The sequence below is a fragment of the Aquila chrysaetos genome, chromosome 6 (assembly GCF_900496995.4).
Source record: "Aquila chrysaetos chrysaetos chromosome 6, bAquChr1.4, whole genome shotgun sequence".
NCBI lineage: Eukaryota > Metazoa > Chordata > Aves > Accipitriformes > Accipitridae > Aquila > Aquila chrysaetos.
In genome coordinates this window covers 12,758,551-12,780,000 of record NC_044009.1, presented here as the reverse complement: position 1 = coordinate 12,780,000, position 21,450 = coordinate 12,758,551, and the positions used below count along the sequence as shown (strand labels likewise).

At 44.9% G+C, this 21,450-nt stretch overlaps 1 protein-coding gene across 1 annotated transcript; it reads right to left on the bottom strand.

Annotated features, from left to right (window-relative positions):
• Positions 1-27: 27 nt before the first annotated feature.
• COPS8 (COP9 signalosome subunit 8) lies at positions 28-11,815 on the bottom strand. Its single transcript, XM_030018739.2, has 8 exons — positions 11,628-11,815; positions 8,853-8,923; positions 7,264-7,312; positions 5,599-5,731; positions 4,529-4,636; positions 3,958-4,020; positions 2,753-2,794; positions 28-1,483 (listed from the first exon to the last, which is right to left on the bottom strand). The coding sequence occupies exons 1-8, from the start codon at positions 11,703-11,705 to the stop codon at positions 1,404-1,406; spliced, it is 624 nt and encodes a 207-aa protein (XP_029874599.1). The 5' UTR covers positions 11,706-11,815; the 3' UTR covers positions 28-1,403.
• Between the last annotated feature and the right edge of the window lie 9,635 nt (positions 11,816-21,450).

The following is a 21,450-nucleotide window of genomic DNA, read 5'->3' as shown; positions in this document are numbered from 1 at the left end:
AAAAAAAAAAAAATCAAGTACACATGGTCAGTGTAAACATGTTCTTTAATTTCACTGGAGATAAATTTAGAAATACAAGTCTCAGGTGGGTTTCAAATAAATAATCATTTTGCGTAAGTGTTTACATATAAAGGGAGCTCTCAAAGCAGCAGTGCACAGTTTATAATTCCTCCCTGCTAACACATCCCCAGCAAGAGAATGTACAGTAGGTAGTGCACACTGGAAAAAAACAATCACAACATATGGCATACTTGCCATCTTTGATGAAACCACTGAATATGATGTTGACAAGGGGGGAGAAGCAAATAAAGGCATGCACTGCCCTTTAAAGCACCACTATTTTCCCATAGCCTTTTTACCAGCATAATACAAATAAGAAGCCTGGGAATACAAGTAATCTTTCTGCTTCTAAAGTCCACTCTCAACTCAAAGATTAACACAGCAGTGCTCTGAGATAGAAAATATATTCCTCAAACTGATATTGCAGCATAACGTATCCTCCCCATCCCAGTTGGTCTCTACTCAGGGAGACCTACTCTAATTTTTAAATTCCTCTCCAATAACCGCAGAGGTAATCCAGAAAGCTTAGTCAGGTATGAGTTGTTGTTTCTTGTAGATCCTGGCCCAGTGTACTGAAAAGAACCAAGACATGACAGGCCTTAAGAAGGTGTATGGCTACCCAGCGAAATACCTGGTGTCCTAAGTCACTCAATCTTCCAAAAGTAAAAATTCCTCCTCAAAGTGAAGATTTGCCTTTCTTAAACAACTCCTATTACTCTGCTGTAAAAATATACCCGATCCGAAATTTCTTATCAGAACAAGATTTAACAATCTAGAAATACCAACAAGAAAAAAGATCAATTATAAATATGCCACAAATATACTTGCAAAAGAGTTACTGTAAATTGTTTTCTTCTTTAAGTTACCATTTCAAAATACTTCCTCTCTGCAGATATGGGATGGGCAGTCTTCCACTTTTTGTACTTCAGTTCAACATGCAATTGATCTGTGATAAGCACTGCAGTACTCACTATAGAAGCACATAACCTACTAGCATAAATCACTTGACACAGTTAACTTGCTTCATTACTCATTTTTTCTTCTCTGTTTCTAATATACCTGAAAAAAGTCCTGCCTCTCTCTGCTATGAGTCAATAAAAAAAACCTTACTATGTAATACTGCTGTGTACCTACTGAATAAATATGACAGGAGTTAAAGGATTGTTTCAATTGCTAGCGTGGCTTTGGCAAAGCACAAACTGGGCTAACATACACTGTATACTTCACACATTTGAGTAGGGGATGCTGCAACGTTTAACAGATAAGAAATAAAATTATCTTAGATTTCTAAAACTGTCAGTACACAGGATTCCCAAGTTGTTCTGAATACAGGAGCAGGGTAATCAATTTTCAAGGAAAGCCACATAGTCCGTCAATCTGGCCAATTGCTGTTCATTTGGAATTGGTGGAACTGGAGCAGGTTCTATAAAGATAAAACAAATGCATCATTAATGAAATTAAGAAAGCAAATCCATCCACATTACCATCCATCACAACAGTAAGGAAAAAAATTAAATGCATCAGACTGTTAAACAGTCTTATGGGGGCATATCTTAACTGTATCTCCTGCCTATGCAGCTTTAAGCTGACATTACTTTTCTGTTATCTGCAACACTAAGTAGTCCAAGAGTTACTAACAGCAAAGATGCTGTAATAAGTTTCAGTTGTCAGCAGTCTCCAGAATTTTTTTTGCATATACTGGAGTCTGAATAACAAAGACTAAGAGTACTTCCACTTGACAAAAACACTCCTAGAGCTCTAAAGTTGCTCCTTTCCTTACAAATTGCCATAGTGAAGATATCAAATCTACTGGGTTATCCGACTAACAAAACAGAGCACTGCATGAGTTGCAGTGGAATGCAGTGCACATGCAAATCCTTATATAAATGCTAGTTAACCTAAGATTACAGTTTAACAATAGATTGAAAGACAAGTGACTAAAGCCAGGGAGGTAAGTTAGGAATTAAAAATAGAAATAAAAAAACAGCAGGAAACTTTGCATTTACTCTTCCTGAAGAGTTAACAGACTAGCATTCTTAGGGCTGCAGTATGTGATGGAGGAGGCTGACAATCAAAAGAATGTTTTCAAAAGCAAGACCCCAGCTCTTGAAATTGCCTTGGAATTAAACCTGTAAATTTAAGACTTTTGGCAACTGTTAAGACGCAGCAAGCCACCAATTCAGATCTGCTATCACTATCTTGTGAACAATAGACACAACAGTGTTTTGAGAATCGGCATGACATAACACATTACACCTCAATCTATAGCTGAGCTCTGAGGAAAACCAGAACATTGCTTTCTTCTACAGGGAAGACTTCAGAAATCCCACATTACACAAAAGCAATGAAACCTATTCAGAGTTGCTTTGTGAAGCAGTTGCCTCCAAGTCAGAAGTTTTAGCCAAAATAGTTTTGTTTTGCAAGGGCTGTCCACCCCTGCTTCAGAATCTGCTCCCTACTTCAGCTATGGAAGTGGGAATCTCAGGCACTCCTTAAAATGTGAGGGAAGAAAAGACAGAAGTAGAAACACGTTTACATAGCACCTGATCGGGGTGGGTTTTTTTGAGGGGGGAATGATGACACTCACTTCTCTAGGACTCAATTCCCATTTTGTGGTGCTGGTGAAATTGTGTTTATATTAATCACACAAGTTTAGCTGTATGCAAGTAGATTATATATAAAGAGAGAGTACCTGATGAAGGAATAAATCTGTTAAAGGAAGCTTCCAGCACACCTGAAGAAAAACACATAGAAGTTAGTCCAGCAGACCGATTTTAAACAGTTGTATACAGCAAGCCAAAACTAGATGAAAAGGTAATTAAAGTTAAACCTGTTCATTTATCATGTTTTACTTCATAGCTAAAAAGCAGAATACCCAAGGCTTAGCTGGTTAGACACGCAGCTTCAAAATAGATTACAATCTCCTGCCTCTTTCTTTTGCCTCAATAGTTCTTGCACTCACTTTTGGAAAAGAACCACATGTAACTAGTTCCCAGTACTTTTAAGCACTGTGTATTTTGCAACCAGTTCATAAAAAAACTGATCACATACAAAAGCTCAGGGCTCTGGTTGGTTATGTGCCCCAAGGGATAAATTTCAACACCTTGCCTGGCATATGTTTATTATAATGTTCTGGGCTCTGAACACCTAAAAGTTCTGCCCATACAAACAGTATATTTTCTTAGTCTAATAGATGTTGCCCTTTTAGATACGCTGTAATTTGGCTCCTTCTTCCAGAGCTGCACTCTGCAGTTTAAGAGCAGTCATTTTATCCTGCCTTCACAGCTTAACTTTTCTTTTTGCCTCAGCCAGCCATAGATACAGCTTTAGCAAAAAAAAGCCAAGTACTTCTGCAGACTGAGCTTTACAGGAACAGATAGTCTGTTATCAACACCATGACAGTGAAGAAAAGATCCAGTCAAATTTTAAAAAGCAAAGGAAATTATACCAACAACTGGAGCTCCTCAGAACACAGAGATGCACTAGATCCCTGCCCAAAAAAGTTCTACTTCTCCCGAAAAAATTCTCAGGTTCAAAATGGTATATTTTTTACTCATCTTTCTTAGATTAAGACATGTCGTTTGAGGTCATCCAACTTATGTTCCACTGAGTCAGAGCCAGCAGCAGAGGAGGACACGAGAAATCACAGCATATCCTGTCTGCTTTTGTTTAAAAAAGTTAATTTGAGGATGTAGTTTAATCCAAACTACTTGGAACCCCAAACCAAACCCGCTACTTTGTACTTCCTACATTTTATAAACATTCAATGCTTATAAGCGGTATAAGCCCCCATAAAAATATCTAAGAGAATACTGTGCAAAATTTTAATTAAAAACTAACACCTAATTACTAGAAAATGCTAAACTCAATGTGTAATGAAATAACAGCTCCACCTACCTGGCTTTTTAGGCATTACCATACGAGTTGAAAAGTCTGCTTGCCAGCCCTGTTCTAATACACCTGAAAAGGCATTTTTACATTTGTAAGAACAAACATCTTAAATGACTGCTAGAAATGCAAAATAAAGATGCACATCAAGCCAAGTAAAAAAAACCAAAAAGTACCTCAGTTCACTGCCTGTATGCCATAACTCCAAGACATATTTCTTATAAAAATGTTAATACTTAGACATGTAGTTCAACAAATAACATCATGGAAGTAATAGCACATGGAACTAGATGAATCCACTGCCTTCACTCTTCCCTCACCACTGAATTGCTTTATCATTTCCACATATGGAAGGGGAGGATAACCAATGGTAACTAGTGGCAAATAATAAAAAAAAAAAAAAAAAAAAACAACAACACACTCTTACCCAGAACCAGGAGATTTTCCTCTCTTCACTGTTATAAAGAGAAGCGATGGGGCAGTCTCCAAATTTGCATACATGTTTTTATTTACCATCACTTACAGCCCTCTGATGTCAACCATCTGTAGAAAGACTATTCAGTGAATAAATGCAAAGTACCTTTCACAGCTTCTTCTACAGGAAGCCCGACAAAGGCTGCAAAATCATCTGCAACTATTGAGGTATATGCCTGTGAAACCAGTCCAAAGGCTCGTCTCCTAGTTGCATCTAAGAAGAGATAAACACTGTAAGCAGACAGTAGTCTAATCTCCATAACTAGGAGAGCCAAGAAAATTTTTCCAATTCTAACACATTTGGAAAACCACCACCACCCTTAAAGCTAGCACTTAAGAAGTTCCCCCCCCCCTTCCCACGATTCACTGAAGTACCACAGTCAGCTGCCAGAGACAACAGCTTGCTCTATACCAGGACAAAACCCCTCAGAGACCACATTTAACTTCCAAATGCAGTTTGTAGCATCTTGCATACTACCACCAGTATGTAAACCAGTTTAGGGAACTCTGCTTCTGATGGCATTCTCCATTTGCAATACGCTTGTGTGTCAAGTAGCTTAGAATCAGAAAAAAAAAAATGAAAAAAACAGTTAAACTATTCATGCCTTTTTCACCACATCCGCTTTGATATCAAGGCATCTAAAAAAAAAATCAGTTGTTTCTAAAGCTACAGAGAATTTGTTATTGCAAAATACCTTGGAAGGCTTTTTAGCAGTCTGTACTGCCCTCTAGTAGCAAGACTTTGCATGTTACAGTTATAAAGTCTATAAAACATTTGTGTGAAGCCACATTTAAAAAGAAAAGCCTTTTAAGTGTCACAAGGTTCTGAAATGCCAAGCCAAGTTCCCTAGATTACTGGTTAAAAGTCTGATAAAATTGGATAACTAATGGTCTATTTTGCTATTACAGAACAAAACATATGGTATATGAAGTTCCAATCCTAATAAAAACAGTTTAGTTTGTTTTTACAAGTTTTTGTAATGAGCTTTTTATTTACACCTGATACCTAAAATCCTTTAAGTAAAACCTACAAAAACTTGGCAACAATATTCCTGACCAATTCTGAGTTTTCATAATAAGTAGTCATTTGTCTACTTGTCTATTTGTGTTTGAGCACACAGAAATAATTTAAGGCAACATATAATTCCATGCTATCTACAGAAGTTCAGTTTGTACCTCTAAGCGCTTCCATGATTGGTTGAATAGTCTCGGACCACTGATGTGCACTGATTGTTGTATAGATTCCTGGAAAGTCTCTCTGCCAGATTCTTTGTCCTACTGACCAAACTGCACCAAGTTCCGCATTTGCCTGTTGTGACAAAAACACCCCAAACAGTTAATCCCGAACAGTGTATTCTCTACAGCAGCCATACTGTATAAACCCTCTTCCACTTCCCTCCCTTTCCCATTGCAAGAGTGTATCACAACACCTGTAAAGATGAACATACAAACACTGGGAAATCTTGTTCTAGCAGGTATCACTGCAAGCTCCCTGATCCATCCTCTGCCAAAACTTTATCGCCCACATAAGCAAAGCCTGCTCACATGTCAGTTACACCAATCCAGGCTGACACAGCAGCTAAAACAATCATGGAGAATAATCTGCACTCAGGCTACTGACTGAAGTTGCAAAAAGACAGGCACAGCTTATTTTCTGCTTAGAGAGATGCTTGTCTCTTCAGTAGAGGCTTTACAAAGTGCAGAGGCTGTTTGCACAGTGAAGGCAATTTTCAACTCAGAAGTCTTGCAACCTTGACAATAGGTCACACTTAATATGGTGCCATACTCACTACAACTGCTCTCCTACTACTGGTTTTAAGGGCTACTTCTACTGTGTTACAACATTGTCATTTGGTCAACTAGACTCCAGAACATCCTGTCAGAACAGCACCCAAACAGCAAACTGGGCAATAAAGTAGTATTTTCAACTGTAAGGAGAACTGATTTGTTTCTGAAGTTAAGACTCATACTAGTTATTACTTGGTTCCATTAGCAGAAGATTCATCAACATATACACATAAGAAAATACTATGTTTTGAGGTGCAACATTCCCAAAAATAATTCATGGAATGACTTTCCCCCACCATGAATGATGCTTCACATGAAATGCAAGTTACAGCAAAAAAGCCAGATTATTCACAGAATATTGCTGTGCAGCAAGTACAGCAGGTTTCAGAGAAAGGCCAAGTAAAATTCGGTCCAGATGACTACTGACTTTACTGATGTAACTAGTTTTTTTCATGATAAAGAAAATTATTTCAGAACCGTCTGACAGGTCCCATCTTGACCGAAAGGTTGCTTAATACAAGACTACGGAACACTAGTTTCCTTGTAAAAAGATCTCAAACTAAAAACCTAACAGTAAAGTCTGGAAGCATTTCTGGTATTGTATTTAGCTGAATCCTCAAAATGCATCTTTGATCCAAATGCAGTGCAAAACAAGTGCCTTCAGAAAGTTAATCAATTTGAAGAGGCATCTCACCTGAAGTCACTTTTCACTGCACAAGGTATTCTGCACCCTCATGTGGAATGCAGCCCCATCCCAGAGTCAGATCCATTGCTTTCCTCCAGCTGACTACTCTATCATGGGGCTTTCTACTAAAAAGTCTCCAGATTTACTGAATTCTATTGCACCAGATTATTTGTGAAGGAGAAGAGGTAACAGATGAGCAACTAGGAGATCTTAAAGACCAATATGCCACCTGCTGGGCAAGCAGTTCACAGCACAGAACTGAGCCCAAGGCTACTCACCAAACAGAATCCTTGGCAGAAAAAAAGTCATTATTTGCAAACTTATATGAAACTGTTTTAGTATCAAATGGCATTTTATGAAGTACTTACCGATTTGATAGCAGGAGGGATTCTTTTCCAAAGATATCGTGCATTATTCCTAAAAAAAAAATTAAGTTAAAAATACTTCTCAGTAACCAAATGTTTGCTACAAGGAGACACCAAACCAAAAGGTTTGTTTGGATGCTATAATTAACACAGTCTCAGTGCTTTAAAATATTCCTTCTAAGTCTGCTAAAGTAGAAAAACAAAGTTATTCTCAAGTAGACAACATGACCACCATAATACATGAAATAGTTCATTAACTGACTTATTTAACACCAGTTTAGAAAAGCTTTTTCATTTATTCACCCTAGGCAGCATTTCATAGAAGTTAGGTTTGCAGTTTTATTTTTGGAATAGCTGCATCTTTGATGAACACATGTACATAGTAATTTTTCACAGTGTCAGTAGTCACTTAGATCAATAGTCTCCAAACTTGGATTATGCACCTCTAGCAGGAAAACATTTTTGAGCGTGCACCCCCAGTATACACATATGTATTTATAAATTATATAAATGTACTACTGTATTAATACATTATGTACATTATAAAGCATACAAATATAGAAGTTAAAAAGGATGAAATAAACACCATTTAAAGATATTTTTATTTTACTTAATAGTACAAAAATACTTTCTTCATGTGCCCACACCCCACTTTGCATACCAATGATTTGGACTGTTTTGTGCATGTTCTTCCCAACCCAGCTTTGTCATGTCCAAATCTTCAGAATGTACACATTGAAATATTTAGTCATTGATCTTTAGACCGCAGAAGTCAAACTGAAATGGCTACAAATTCTCAGAAAGATTTAAAATGCAAAATAGAGAAAAAGACTCATTGCTTTTCATTACAGCACAATTCTAAAACTGCAAATTCGTTTGAACCAAGGTTATCTGCATTAAACCTAATACCTATCCGCTTTCAGGGAACTTGCCCTGAAAGAATACATATCTACAATGCAAGAAAACGCAAATCTTCGAACCCCCACACTAATGCTTACATTGGCTCACTAATCAAACATGGCAGTGTCATTTATTCTGCCTGAATAATCAGCAATTTCTCAAGAAAACCCTAAACAGAGCAAATCAAGTTCACACAGGGACATGGTAATAATCCACCAGACCAAATTCAAAGTATTACTGCCTCATGCAGGTTTAGCTCATTCAAGCCAACAGTATCCCTCACTTTTAACATCAACAGTTTAGAGTTATCCTGCTGTAATTTAAACACAAGGAGCAGCATGAAATCTTACTCAAAACAAATTCAGCCTTGAAAAGCTACAAATCAAAACACTGAAGCATTCAACACTCCCAAGAAGCCATTTTCAGTATTTAAGGAACTTTCTTCCTAAACCCAATCTGCTTCCCTACAATTCAAAAGGGTGGGCAAGAGCAAACAAAGGAGAATAATTTTCTTGACAGAACAAGGGGTAAAAGAGACTTAATGCCATGAATTCTGTTTTTCTAAAAACACAGCACTGCCTACATGCATTTTGTTAGTCACACAACCAATTACTGATATGCTGGCAACTGCAGCTCAAGCTAATAGGGACAAATTAAGTATCTGAAGTTAAAGATTAAGACAAGTCACTTACATGTCATTATGCAACAGGTATAAAGCTAGAAGTTGGCCATAAACAAGGGGTGTTGCAATTCCTCCAGGGGCCTAAAACACAAGTACAAATAATTTGGTTACATATTTTAAGAGCGATATCTCACAAAATACAGCAAGAAGCCAAGTTTAATGAAAACTGAACACTCCAACTGATTTTATTTTTTTTTTCACATCACATAATAGCTCAGGACAAATTGTCAGAGTTGCTATGTTGTATCAATGCAGTTGTATCTTATGATGAAGAGTTAACTTGCACATGCCAGAAGTTTTACTTAGAAAACTTAGTTTGTTTTGCTGCATGAATAAAGGTTAGGTTACATCTTTCATTAGTCTAATGTTCTAGCTTATGTTCATGAAAGTGGTAACCATCTGGCTTTACAGTTCCTCACAAACAGCTGTTTTTAGGCACTCAATTTCATTTATTTTGAGCTGAACTTCAGCTCAATTCAGGGCACTCCAGCAGAGTAAAGCTTTTTGCTGACTTGAACAGCCCTTCTTAAAAACCCAAACTAAGCTTTGACACTTGCCACACTTCAGCAGACCTCACAAATCATATAAGTAGAAAAAAATATTATAATAAAGTTATAAAATTTTGACAGTCTATAATCATTTAAAAGCTGAAAAGATTTCCAATAAGGTTTTAGCAATTTATCAAAAGATAGTGCAGCAAGCACTCACAGGAAGCCAATTATGCAGCTATTTGATTTAATTAGACACGTGATTTATAGACTCATCTAAGCCAAAAGCAGGTGATTAGCTGTGTCATCGAGCAGATATCATTGTCCCCAGCCATTCCTAGCCTGTTCCCAGGGCTCATCATCTACATAAAAATACAAGAGTTTCTGCAACCACTCCTTGGATCACACCCAGTAAAACAAAGCCCAGTCAATTAATACCACCTGTTTGAACTATGCAAGTTCACCTTTGGTGTGTCTCTGTACTAAAAAGAGAATTCATTAGTTTCTCAGCCAGAAGACTAATGGAACAGAAGGGAAAGCTAACTGCCACCAAAACAACTAGATTTACAAGCTACAGTCTTACTGAAGGAAGCTCTATGGCTGCATCTATCCTGCAAAAAATCAGTTTACTTAACTCATGAGCTGAAACAAAGGCTGTCAGCAGATATAGTGTGCCCGCAAGAATCTTGATGTGGATGCAGACACGCACAGCAAATAACTTACCAGCTTTATCAAAGCATTTGGGAACAGTTTGCCTGGGGTGCATCTGTTGCTATTTACTCTAGGAGACTGTTGACAGGCTCCACAGAAACCTTGAGCAGAGCACAGTCTAAGTTCAGTGGTTTTGCAACAGCTCCCGGGGACCCACCGAGGTCCACCATCACATGCTCTGCAGCGGGGAAGTGACAAGGATACGTTAAACTTCCTCCGAATGCTGCAGAAGCAAAGCCCAAAGCCTGCTGGGCTCCATCCCTGACGCTCCCCCCCCCCCACCCCAGCACTCCACAGAGGCCAAAAAGGCAGCCAAAGCCATCGCAAGTCAGGTTCAGATGGGATTGCCCAGCAGGAAGGGGTAACCACACTCAGCTCTCCCACATGGCAGTACAAGGGCACTCTTCTGCTTCTCTGTGCTCACATGCCCATCACTCAAGGCAGCAGGTAGCTCATGTGTTCAGCACAACCTCCCTCCAGTTCCATAACACTCAGAACTCAGGGCATACCAAGAAGCTGCAGCATCATGCTGAGAACACGAGAGGCACCTGGGCTCAGCCCAGAAATAGTGCACAGAAACATCAACTGAAGCTTGATGATGCACACCCTTCCATTTAAGGATTGTATCTTCCACCGCAAAACTGTGTGGTTTGTCAACACCAAAGTTCTGCGGTTGCAAGCAATCACATACAGGACCAACTCTCTCCCTTCAATTGCTAGGGTAGCAAGATCTAAAAATCAGAATCACTAAAGAGTGCAGGAAAGAGGAAAATTCAAATTTTTCCCTTCTTTCAAATTGCTACAGTGGGATGCACGAGATTCACATTTATAAAAGCACTGGAAACTTTGCAAGATGAGAAAGGGTTTATGGATATCATGCAGGAAGGACTTTTAGCATTAAAATGGCGCCACTTGGATTTACCACAGGCTGGAATCCGGTACACTAACAGTGCACACAGTCAAACTTGAAAACTCGCCAAGCAATAGAATTTAAAACAGCACAGAGGAAGCTTCCAGTGTGAGTTCCCATCATAAGGGCACCACTGATCTAAAGAGTCATTCTCCAAGCCTGGTTCAGTGCTCCACTCCCCTTTTCAATATCTTCTTTTTCTCAACCATGTGAAATACATGGAGACATATGAACTTCTCTCTCACACACTTCCCTCCCCCCCAAAAAAGACCCTAACGATTATACTAAAATGCACTCGTCTGTCTGCAGCTCACGAGTTTCTGAAATGCTTTTTGGCAGGCTTTTGCACAAGCGGCAAGTTTAAACACTGAACCCTCACCAACCTCACAAACACACACGGAGGCAGAGAGCCACGAGTAGCCCTCCTTGCAAGATCAGGTTAGACTCTCAAAACAGCACTTTCAGGCAAAAATCCGCACTTACCGAGACCGACGTTACCTTTGTCTCTAACCCTCACCGCCAGAAACGCTTGTGTCCACAACCACCAGCGCTGCGGAGCAGCACCGAGTCCCGAAGCCTCGCCGGGACACACGGGGCCTCAGCTAGGCCCCCGCCACCCCCGGGCCCGTCCCAGTAGCGCGCACTCCCAACCCCCCCCTCCCCCGCGCCGCGGTACCTCAAGCTCCTGGGTCTCGCACTGCTCCAGGAGCTTCTTGAAGCTGAAAGAGTTCTCTGCCATCACCGCCACGGGCATCTTCCCCTCACGGCGTCCCGCCGCCGCCGCCGCCAGCCGGAACCGCCTCCCCTCAGGAGGCAGCCGCGTCTCGACGTCACTTCCGTCGCGAGCAACACACACTTCCGCCCGCCGCCTAAGGCACACCAGCCGCTCTAGCCCGGGGTTTGTTATTGCTCTGGAGGACTGCGGGGCGGGGCGTCCGGAGCGGCCAGACGGGGGCGTGGTCAAGACCTGGGGGCGTGGCCAGGGTGAGCCGGGGGCGGGGTTATAAGCGCGGCGCGCCAAGGCTTGCGGCGGGGTGGGGGGGAGTCGGGCAGCACATGTGTCAGACCCGCGGGTTTTTAAGGAACGGGCAGATTACGCCTTTTTTTCCCCCATTATTTCCCTACATTTGCGTGCAATAAACACATTTAGGCTTAATTTTTTATTTGTATATATCGCCGATTACGTGATGTATAAGATATATACCCTAATCCTTTATCACACATTACATATACAATATACTATAGTATCTATATGTATACATTTATCGCCTCTAAAATGGCACATATGCCAAAACAGCACACACTATGCTAAAATGGCATATAACAGCATATATGATATTTTATAGGCAGGACCACCCCTCCGCCATGGCCTTTCTGTGGCTCTGGATGCCATCCTCAGCGAGGTCCCGTCTGCAGGATAGTACCGGGACCCCTCCCTCCAAGTCCTGCCCACCTTTCCCCAGAACTGGGCTCAGGAGCTGTATTTATGACTTGGATGGGATCTGAACACATTTGCAGTGTGGAGCACAGCCCTGGGTTGAGGCAACACGAATCAGTGGAAAATGGCAGGATTGTCACCAGATTTTTGCAATTACCAGGGCCACAGATGGAAACTCTTATTTTTTAGGGTAAAATTAACCTGGGGGCATCATTTTCTGCAAACCCTGGCTTTCCAATACAATGAATTCGCTGTCCACCACCACTTTCAGTCCCGTATTCCTTGAACAAAGTCTGACCCCGGTGCTCCCCCACCAACTTCCATCCCCAGCGCTGCCCCAAACGCCATCCCCCAAACCATTTATTCTTCATATTTGGCCAGGGACCCCTCCAGCCCTTTACAAGAGACTTTCCCCCAGCCGTGTTCAAGAACTGCACCACCTTGATGCAAAATTAGGGTGCCCTGTGCAAGCCTGACCCACGGTGTGTGGTGGGTGGAACCCAGAGGTGTTCCCCACACTTTCAGGTTGAAAAAAGGAAAGAATAGGGCTGCTTAGCCTCTCGATGCTTTTGCATAAGGGAAGACTGGCATTAAGCCTGGCCCCTTTGCTGGGGAGTCTCCATGCTCTGGGAGAGGTCTTGGCTATGGAAAAATAAAAATAGGGTGTGTTTGTGTCCACTTTGGGATTTGCCAGGAGGAGAGCATCTTGGCAGAGGTTTCCAGGCGATGGCACTGCTGCTCTGCCGGCTCAGGTATTGCTTTTCCCAGCAACTGACCTCGCATCCCGCTCCCATCCCTGCTGGCCACATCGATCCCGCCGGCTCTTTGTTGCCCCCAGCTCCGTGCCAGCGTCGCTTTGACATTCGGACATCTGAGGGGAACTTTGTCCTCACCTTTTGCTCTCATTCCCAATTATCTCTTGCTTTTTGGGAGGCGAAGCAGGAGGGTGAGCAAAGCGGGTGGCAGCTTGTGATGGTGCCAGTGGGAGGCCTTCCCTTAGCACCAGCGGGGTTGGGGTCACAGCATCTTGGATTGCCACCATGGAGCACACTGGTTTGGGAAGGCTTCATCTCATGGTGGGATGTCATGGGGTTGCAATCCTCCATCCTGATGCAATCGTCCTTCCTAGTGCTGGGTGGGAAGGCACGAGCCGGTTGCCGGCACCATTGGCCATGCTGGGCCTGGGGAGAACCACAGCCTCTGTGCGTGCTCCTTCTCTCTGCGGTGCAATCATTTAATTTTAGGGGGAAAAAAAAGCAGTAAAAATGGAGCAGATGAGAGATTTCCGCGAGAGGGCACTAGCTGCAAGAGAAACTGCATAAAAAGTCCAAGAAAACTGGAGCAGGGCCGTGGCTGCCGCCAACCATCCCACTGTCCCTTTCATGTGAGAAACTTTCCATTTGGGGGCAGTTAGGCTTTTTAATATACTTTTATTTGCAGGATTTCGTTAAGTTTTGGGGACAACGAAGGAAGTGTTGCTTTCTAGTTTGGTTAGCTCAGCCTCCCAAAGCCACCAGGACCTCTCTGGAAGCAATGCCTCAGCGTAGGGTCAGCCGGAAAAGCTGTTTCCTCTCTATTTTGCTATTCTTCCTTCCATCCCTCTCCGCTCACCTTTCTTTAACACCCCGGTGAACATCTCCCTGCGAGCCCGTGGTGCTGCGCTCACCGTGCTCTGTGCACGCTCCGGCTTGGCCAGCACGATGCACCAAGCCAAGCCACGTGCTTCGGCCACCGAGGGGGATGCACTTCCCCCTGGGGTCTCCTACCAAGCCGAAAAATCCCTCCGCTGATGGAAATGTGCTCTGTGCCACCAATTTCAGTGCCCCGCGTTGGCTTCCCATGGTATTTCGTTTCCTGCACATGCATGAGCTGCAAATCCTGTGACTGTAGGAGCTGGGGATGCTGCCAGAGCAGCTCGGCAGGGTCTTCAGACCCCTTCCTTGCCCCGTAAGCAAAGAGGAAGCTGAGCATCATGGCTGGGACGTCAACCCTTCAAGCAAGATGCTCTAATGGCCTCTCTTGCCTTCCTGTCTTGAGCAAGAGCAATTTCCACACCATCGCCGACACAGTTTCTGGGGCAGAGGCTGGTTGCAGAGGGCTTTAACCAGCGTCTCGGCAGTGGGCCAGGAGATGCCGTCTGCTGGGGATGTCCAAAGAGCCCAAATATTTGCTTTGAGAGGGGAAGTACAGGCCCAGATCCCCAGCCACTGCAAGGTGAGGTGGCACAGCCGCACCTGGAGAGGTGTCACCAGTGGGTTGGTTTTGGTGTTAGGAGCTGATTTTATTAAGACCAGTTTCACCGTGGAGTTTTGCGTTTTGGTCATGGGCCAAGAAGTCTGAGTGTATTTTAATTCTGACAAATTAAAAGAGTAAAGACTCAATTTACAAGGAAACCAGCCCTTTGCAAAGAAGGAAACTCCTGGGTACCTGGGCGAACTGTGGCTGCTCGCTCCTGCAGGGACCAGCTCCCAAAGACAGCGTGGAACCGCTCCGTCCATCCCACCTGCAGACCCCTTTGCGTGGATTTACAAAGCCCAGAGCACGTCAGGCTTCAGGACCAGAAAGCATACATAAAAACACTGCACCAGCACCCCGACATCATTGCATTACCCCCTCCTGAGTAATTTTCCTGCAGATAAGAGTACAGCCCTTCACAAGCAGAAATTATCAAGCCACGTAGCTCAGGCTGATGACCCATTGCCCTGCTGGCACCACATTTATCCTGTAGAGAACAGCTTCTGTTGAAGTAAAAAGTTTCTTGAAAAATGATGAATTCAGGCCAAACCTGCCCTTTTGCATGCACATGCTGCATCTTCCCTCTCTCTTTTTCCCCTTTTCCAAAGCTCTTTAAGACTGTGATGACATTTTCAGGGAGGGGATATGCTAGAAGGGAACATGCTTTTTTATTGCATCTTTGAGGCTTTTTGCATCACCAAAACTAAATACAACAGATCTGGTGTATTTCCAGGATTATTATAAATCTGGGAGGTTTGGATGGTGTTCCTGGTGTTGTCTGGAGCCTATGCAGGATGAGCTTGGCCCCTCTATGGTGGCATCATCCAGCACCTCCAGACAGTGACCAAGACTGGCCAAGCTAACATCCTGGGAAATCACGGCGTCATTTATTTTATTCAGGAGCTTCCCTTCCTTTTAGGCACCAAAAAAAGAGGCCAGACTCGGAAAACAGCTGCGCACATTGGAAAATCTGTCCCACTGGCAAAGCCAACCACGTTAAATTAACAGGAAAACTCCTTGACTTGAAAGGATCCTGATTTTTCTTTGGCCCATGGGATTGAAAATCACTTTAAGATGTGGCCACCAGCTGTTGCAGAAGTGTAAAGTAAATTTAATGTGATTTTTATTCAGCTCCTGGTGATGATGGCATGAAAATCTCAGCAACTCGTTTGTGCCGTGTATGAATTTTAATGCAGCAACAGAAATGGATGCCAGTTCTGCCATCCTGGACAGTCCCAATGAGCCATCGGTTGTTTTCAAAGTAATACCAAGGCATTTCCAAGAAAGATTAGCAGAGATGTCGTGGCAGGGCTTTATTTTCCCAGTCATTTCCATGTGCTGCCTGTGATCTGGAGGTACCCTCTGGAAAGATGATTGCAAGAGGTTTCCCTTTCTCATCTGCTTCAAAAGCTTTGCAGGGAAACAAAAGAATCATGATGAGGAAAATAAGATGTAACGAGGTGATATGGAACAATAGGAAAGTTAATTTAATGTGAAAGTTAAAGAAAATGGTGCTAAAGGGTCAAGTTGAACCTCTCCACACCCTTCCCGATCCCCTCAGTACCCTGATTTATATTAGCTGTGCCTGATCTGAGCAAAGGCTGCATCTAAATACATTGTTTCCTTCCATGACATCAAAGCTCCTTTTACACCAGCCATCAAAGGGGACAAATGCCTCATTTTTAGGGGCTGCGCCCAGCAGAAAGGAAACGGTGAGTGGCAGATGAGAAATTATCATTTCTTTTTCCCAAACAATTTTTTTTTATCGTTTCATTTTCATAGGGGCGTTGGTTTTGACTCCAATAAACAAGAAGCTCTCTGGGATATTACTTTTTTTTTTTCCTTGTTTTATCAGTTCCAGCCTGAGGTCTCGGTTATATGGGTGTTTACTACAGCATGGTGGTATAATTGAAGGAAAATCCCTAACTCGGGGAGCTTGGAGGATACATGGGAGACCACAGAGGCCATGGCAAAGTGACCTGTGTGCTTTGAGGTGCTGAGGGTTGTCCACCCAGGTGTCCTTGCCTATCAGGCTGTGTCCCCTTCTGCTGCTGCTCCGGAGCAAATCTCCCCCTGAGCTAAGATTTGGGGGTCGGCTGAGCCCCTTTCTGTCCACTCTGAACACCTCCATCCACGTCCCCTTGTTTTTCCCAGGAACAAGCAAGAGCGATGGCTTCTGCCAGCAGCTCTGGAGGCAGAGATTGCCCTTTCTTAACCTGCCAAGGGGAAAAGAGACCCTGTGTGTATTTAACCTAAACTTTGTTTTTATGACTTTCTAGGCATGTCTGTGCATTTTCCTCTTTTTGCTTTGTTCTATGGGATCCTCAGCCAAGTTTTTGTCCCCTCTCTGGCTCCTGGGCCAGCAGTTCTTGGTCTCTGCATATTTTTATCCTCTACTGCAAAGACCTTTGGTATCTTTGAGCAACGTAGCAGCTCTTCTCCTCGCTGCATCTCCCACCACGCTGCTCCCTCGCTTGGAAATCCCTGAAATCCCCCGAATATGGGGGGATAAAGGGGGGGATTCCTGGTCCAGTGTAGGGTGTTTGGGGGATCAAGCATCCAGCATGGGAAATTTTGGGGGGATGGAGTGGAGGGTCCCTGGTCCAGTACAGGGCATTTGGGGGCTGGAGCAGGGGGGTGGCCTGGTCCAACGGGGGCTGTTTGGGGATATGAATTAGGGGGGTCCCCTGTGCAGTAAGGAGCATTTGGGGGATGGAGTGGGGGATCTCTGGTCCAGCTGGGGCACTGGAGGGATGGAGCATCCCTGTGCAGGAGCCCCTCAGCAGGCTGCAGCCCCTCTCCAACCAATGCCCTTATCAGCAGGCTGGGATACACAAGGCATCCCAGGGGTGCTGCTCGCACTGTGAGCCTGGGGGCTTCCTCGAGGACCCATGGCCTCCCAATTTGCACTGGGGCTGGCTGGGGGCACACCTCTGCCCCAAGCTGCCCCATGGCATTGGCTGCCTGCGAGGTGGGATAAGCCTCCCATGCCAGGGAGGGAGATGCTCCTGCAGAAACCTCCCTGCCCGGCTCAGCATCCCCCATCATAACAGGAGCATGATGCATTGCCATGTCTCCCGGGGCACACTTTTAAATCTGTTAATCTCCTGTAATCGCACGGGTGTTAAAAAACACCTGTTCCCCCCGCAAAGCCACCAGGATACTGGGTGAGGGTTTGGGTGAGTGTAATAAAAGACGCAATTAGAAAGGCGGGCTTTGATCTCCAGGAGGTAAGGAGTTCAGGCAGCTGTGCCGAAACCTCTCGCGCAGTCACTCTTCTACTTCGGTAACATCCTAACAAAGAAGATCTTGTGTCCGCAACGCCTCGTTACGGTCCTTCTTCCCAGTCCGTGGCCACCTGTCCTTCCCCGCCGCCCAAGCACGCTGCCTTTGGGGTCCCTTCCCCATCGCTGCTAGCGGAGGGGCACGAATTGGATTTCACGGCCCCGACGCTTGCTGAGAGCTGCCGGGCTTTGCTCTCGATTACTCAAAGTCTGCGCTGCAATGGCCCCTTTGTTCCCACAGCCCTGCCTGCCAACAGCTGGGTTCTCCATCCAGCTGTGCCGGGATGCAGGCGAGGGAGCAGGGAGGCAGCCGGGATGCGGGTTGTCACACGGGCCCCCCTGTGCACGTCCCTGGGAACACCAAGGGAGGAATACTTCCCATTCTGCACAGGGAGAAGAGCCCCCACTCCATCCGATCCACATCCAGTGCAAGGATGCTGTCAGCTAAAGAGCTGGCCCAGGAGAGATCAAGGATTAAAGCTTCTTCCTATGAGATGCTTTTGTGAGACTGGAAGAGGAAATGTGTTGCTTGTTTGCTCTTTAGTTTCCAAGGATCAGCTCAAATCTGCATCCTATGAGCAGGATCAAAAAGCCAGAAAATGGTACCATGACTTCCAGGGGCCATAGAAATTGTTAGATCAGACCCTGGGTACCTCTGGGTATGCAAGAAGCAAGAGCGAGATGCTGACACCTTGCTGCACCCAGGAGTTTTCAATGTTAGCTTTTCCCTCTAAGCCTTTCCAAGGTTATATAGTTATATTGCAGCCCCCTGGGCTCTTAGCCCCCCCAAACACCCCAGGCTGTCACCACAGCGTCCCGAGGCAGCCCCTGCCTTGCAGCTGGGCCACCATGGGGACCATGCATCATGCCAAAGACTTCTTATTCCCCTACTAACTATACCATCTCCACATCCAAGGATGCGCTGTCCTGGGCTGCAAGCAGCTGCCCTTTCAAAGCCTGTGACGAGAAAGCAGAGCTGAAATTAAAGTCATATTTAGTGTGTTTAGCAGCAGAGGTGGGGTGGCCCCCAACTTCTGTTCTGCAAGCTGAGAGCTGGAGGGGGACATGGCAGGACAAGATATTTGATTTTTCATCCAAAGAGACTTTCTCTGGCTTTACACCAGCATCGGTAAAGCAGAATTTAGTTTTGGGGGAAGGTTGTGGCTCCCCATGTTCACTTTCAGCCTGAGCCAGCCCTGCTGGTGGCCACTGTGTTCCTCAAGGAGCCAGGGGACGACAGCCCAAAGCCAAGCCCAGGCCACCAGGTTGCCTTTAGGAGAAGACATGCTTGTCTCTCCCCTCACCTGTCCTGGAAAGCCTGAGCTTTTTCTCTGCATCAGCAATACACCTGGGTCTGTTAAACCTCAAATAACCGAAGCGCTAGAGATTGCATCGCTCCGGAAAGTCTCGCCTTGGCAGGAGCACAAAACTCAGCCTCACAGGTCCTTTCCATCCCTAATTTCCACGGGTCTTTGTCGGCAGGACGGTGAGGGGAAGTACTTCTTAAAACAAGGACGGGGGGGAAAAAAGCCCTTCTGGTCTTTTGCCATGTATTTCCCATAAATACTGGAGTAAGGTGGGTCTGAAAAGGAAGAGAGATGGATATAAAACAAGAGGGGGGAAAAAAAACTTGGAAAAGAAATCAAGCATGCCACATGGAATAAATATTTCATGGCACAGGCAGGTGGGCCCCAGGCTTTTGGTCCGAACCCCTGTGATGGAGAGGTCGCTTCCCACCACTCGGTGGCTTCCTGCACTGGGAGGAGAGGATGTCCCCAGTGCTCCCCTTCCATCTTGCACGGAACACGTCCCTGTGCTCTGCAATGACGAGGTCTTGAAGAGCCTACATGCCTCGAAGACCATAATTTTGCAGCATCTTTGGTTTGAACCTGGATGTGCGTGATGGGAGGTCCTCCTTCTGTTCCCCAGAGCCTGCACTGGTCTGGAGAGGGTCCTACCTCGTTTCCTTGCTGGTGGGGGTCTGTCACCTCCATGGGAACAGGGGGATAAGGACCAGACCTGCCACACTGCATGTCTCCAAAGGGACAGGGGACGGGTTGTGGCCAGGAGACCTTTGCAGCCCACCACCACTCTCTCACATGGCTCATGGTTTGCTCAGATTGTCCCTGAAGTTTGCTTCAGGTAGTGCTTCCCAGGTAAAAAACCAAAACCCATTCTCTTTTTTTTTTCTTTTATTTTTATGGAAAAACCCAGAAGAAAGGGAATCCAAGAAGGAAAGACAAAGACACCTTCCACTCATGGGAAAAAAACCACGCTTCTTACCATGATCCAACATGATTTTCACTGGGCACCTGGTGCAGAAGAAGGGTGGGATCTCCTCCCTGCACATCCCATCCTCCTGCCCTTACCCGGGATGATGTTCCTTGCTGGCTGTGGGAGCAGAGCAAAAGTTTTTCATTAGAGAAGTTTTGGGATTTATAACAAACTTCATACATTTTTATAAATATTTTGTATCTCAAGGAGGGCAAACACGCTCCGGGAGAGGTTTTGTTTAGCTGAAAAGCAAGTCTTCCATCAACCGCAGGGGATCTTTGCCCATTACAAGGGATGGGGGTGCGAGCTGAAAATATCCCTGAGCCGCCTCGCCCTTTGGGGCCATGTTTTGTGTGCCGAGCTAGGAATTTTTCGTTGCTCTCTGCAATATCTCAGGCAAGTGCAAATCGCCCCCTCAAAGCTGGAAATGCTGTTGATTTTTGTGGATGTGCCTTTATCTGTGGCACAATCGGGTTTTATTCTTTATTAATTTCTCCTGGGAAAGACAGGCCAGCCAGCTGGTCCTGGGTGAGATCATGATTTTTGTGTAAAATGACATTTTCTTGGGAAAAAAAAGACGAAGGAGAGTGAAAGGAAAAGGTGCAGACACAGAGACCACGAGCTGGGCAGACCCTGCACCAGGGGACATGCACCAGGACCAAAGCCACCTCGGCAGGGCTGGAGATGTTGCTCTACAAGTCGATGCCGATGGTGCAGGAGCATTCCTTGATGTGGGAGCATCCTTGATGCCGACGATGCAGGCCCATCCCTCCACCTCCTCCTGACAGTTTCTCAAGATCTTAGGCTTCTACAGGATTTTTGTTGTGGCACAGGATGTGCCAAAAAAAATAATAATCATCAAGGGAACCCTGACCAAGCTGGACATCTCCAGAGCTCATCCATTCTGCGCTGCTGTGCCAGTGAGCACCAGTCTCTGAGCTAATTACCCAGAATAATAGTGTTGCTGCCAAGGTGGCCAACAGAGAGTACCCATCCCGGGTGCGGTGGGATGCGGGAGGGATGTCGGGGGGCGCAGAGGATCTCACCCGCAGCTCTGTGCAAGCAGGGAGGCAATTGCTACCGTTCACTGCAGCCGCTTCCCGCTGCTGGCCGTCACAGTGCAGGGCTCTGAAGCAAAAAAAACAGCTCTAAAACAAGTCACTTGAGGAGCGTAAAACCTGAGCCTTAAAGAGGAGGTTGAGCCGGCATAAGTCCAGTTCATACATGTATTAAGCATCATCAGATGCGTCTATGGCCTAAGCATCGCT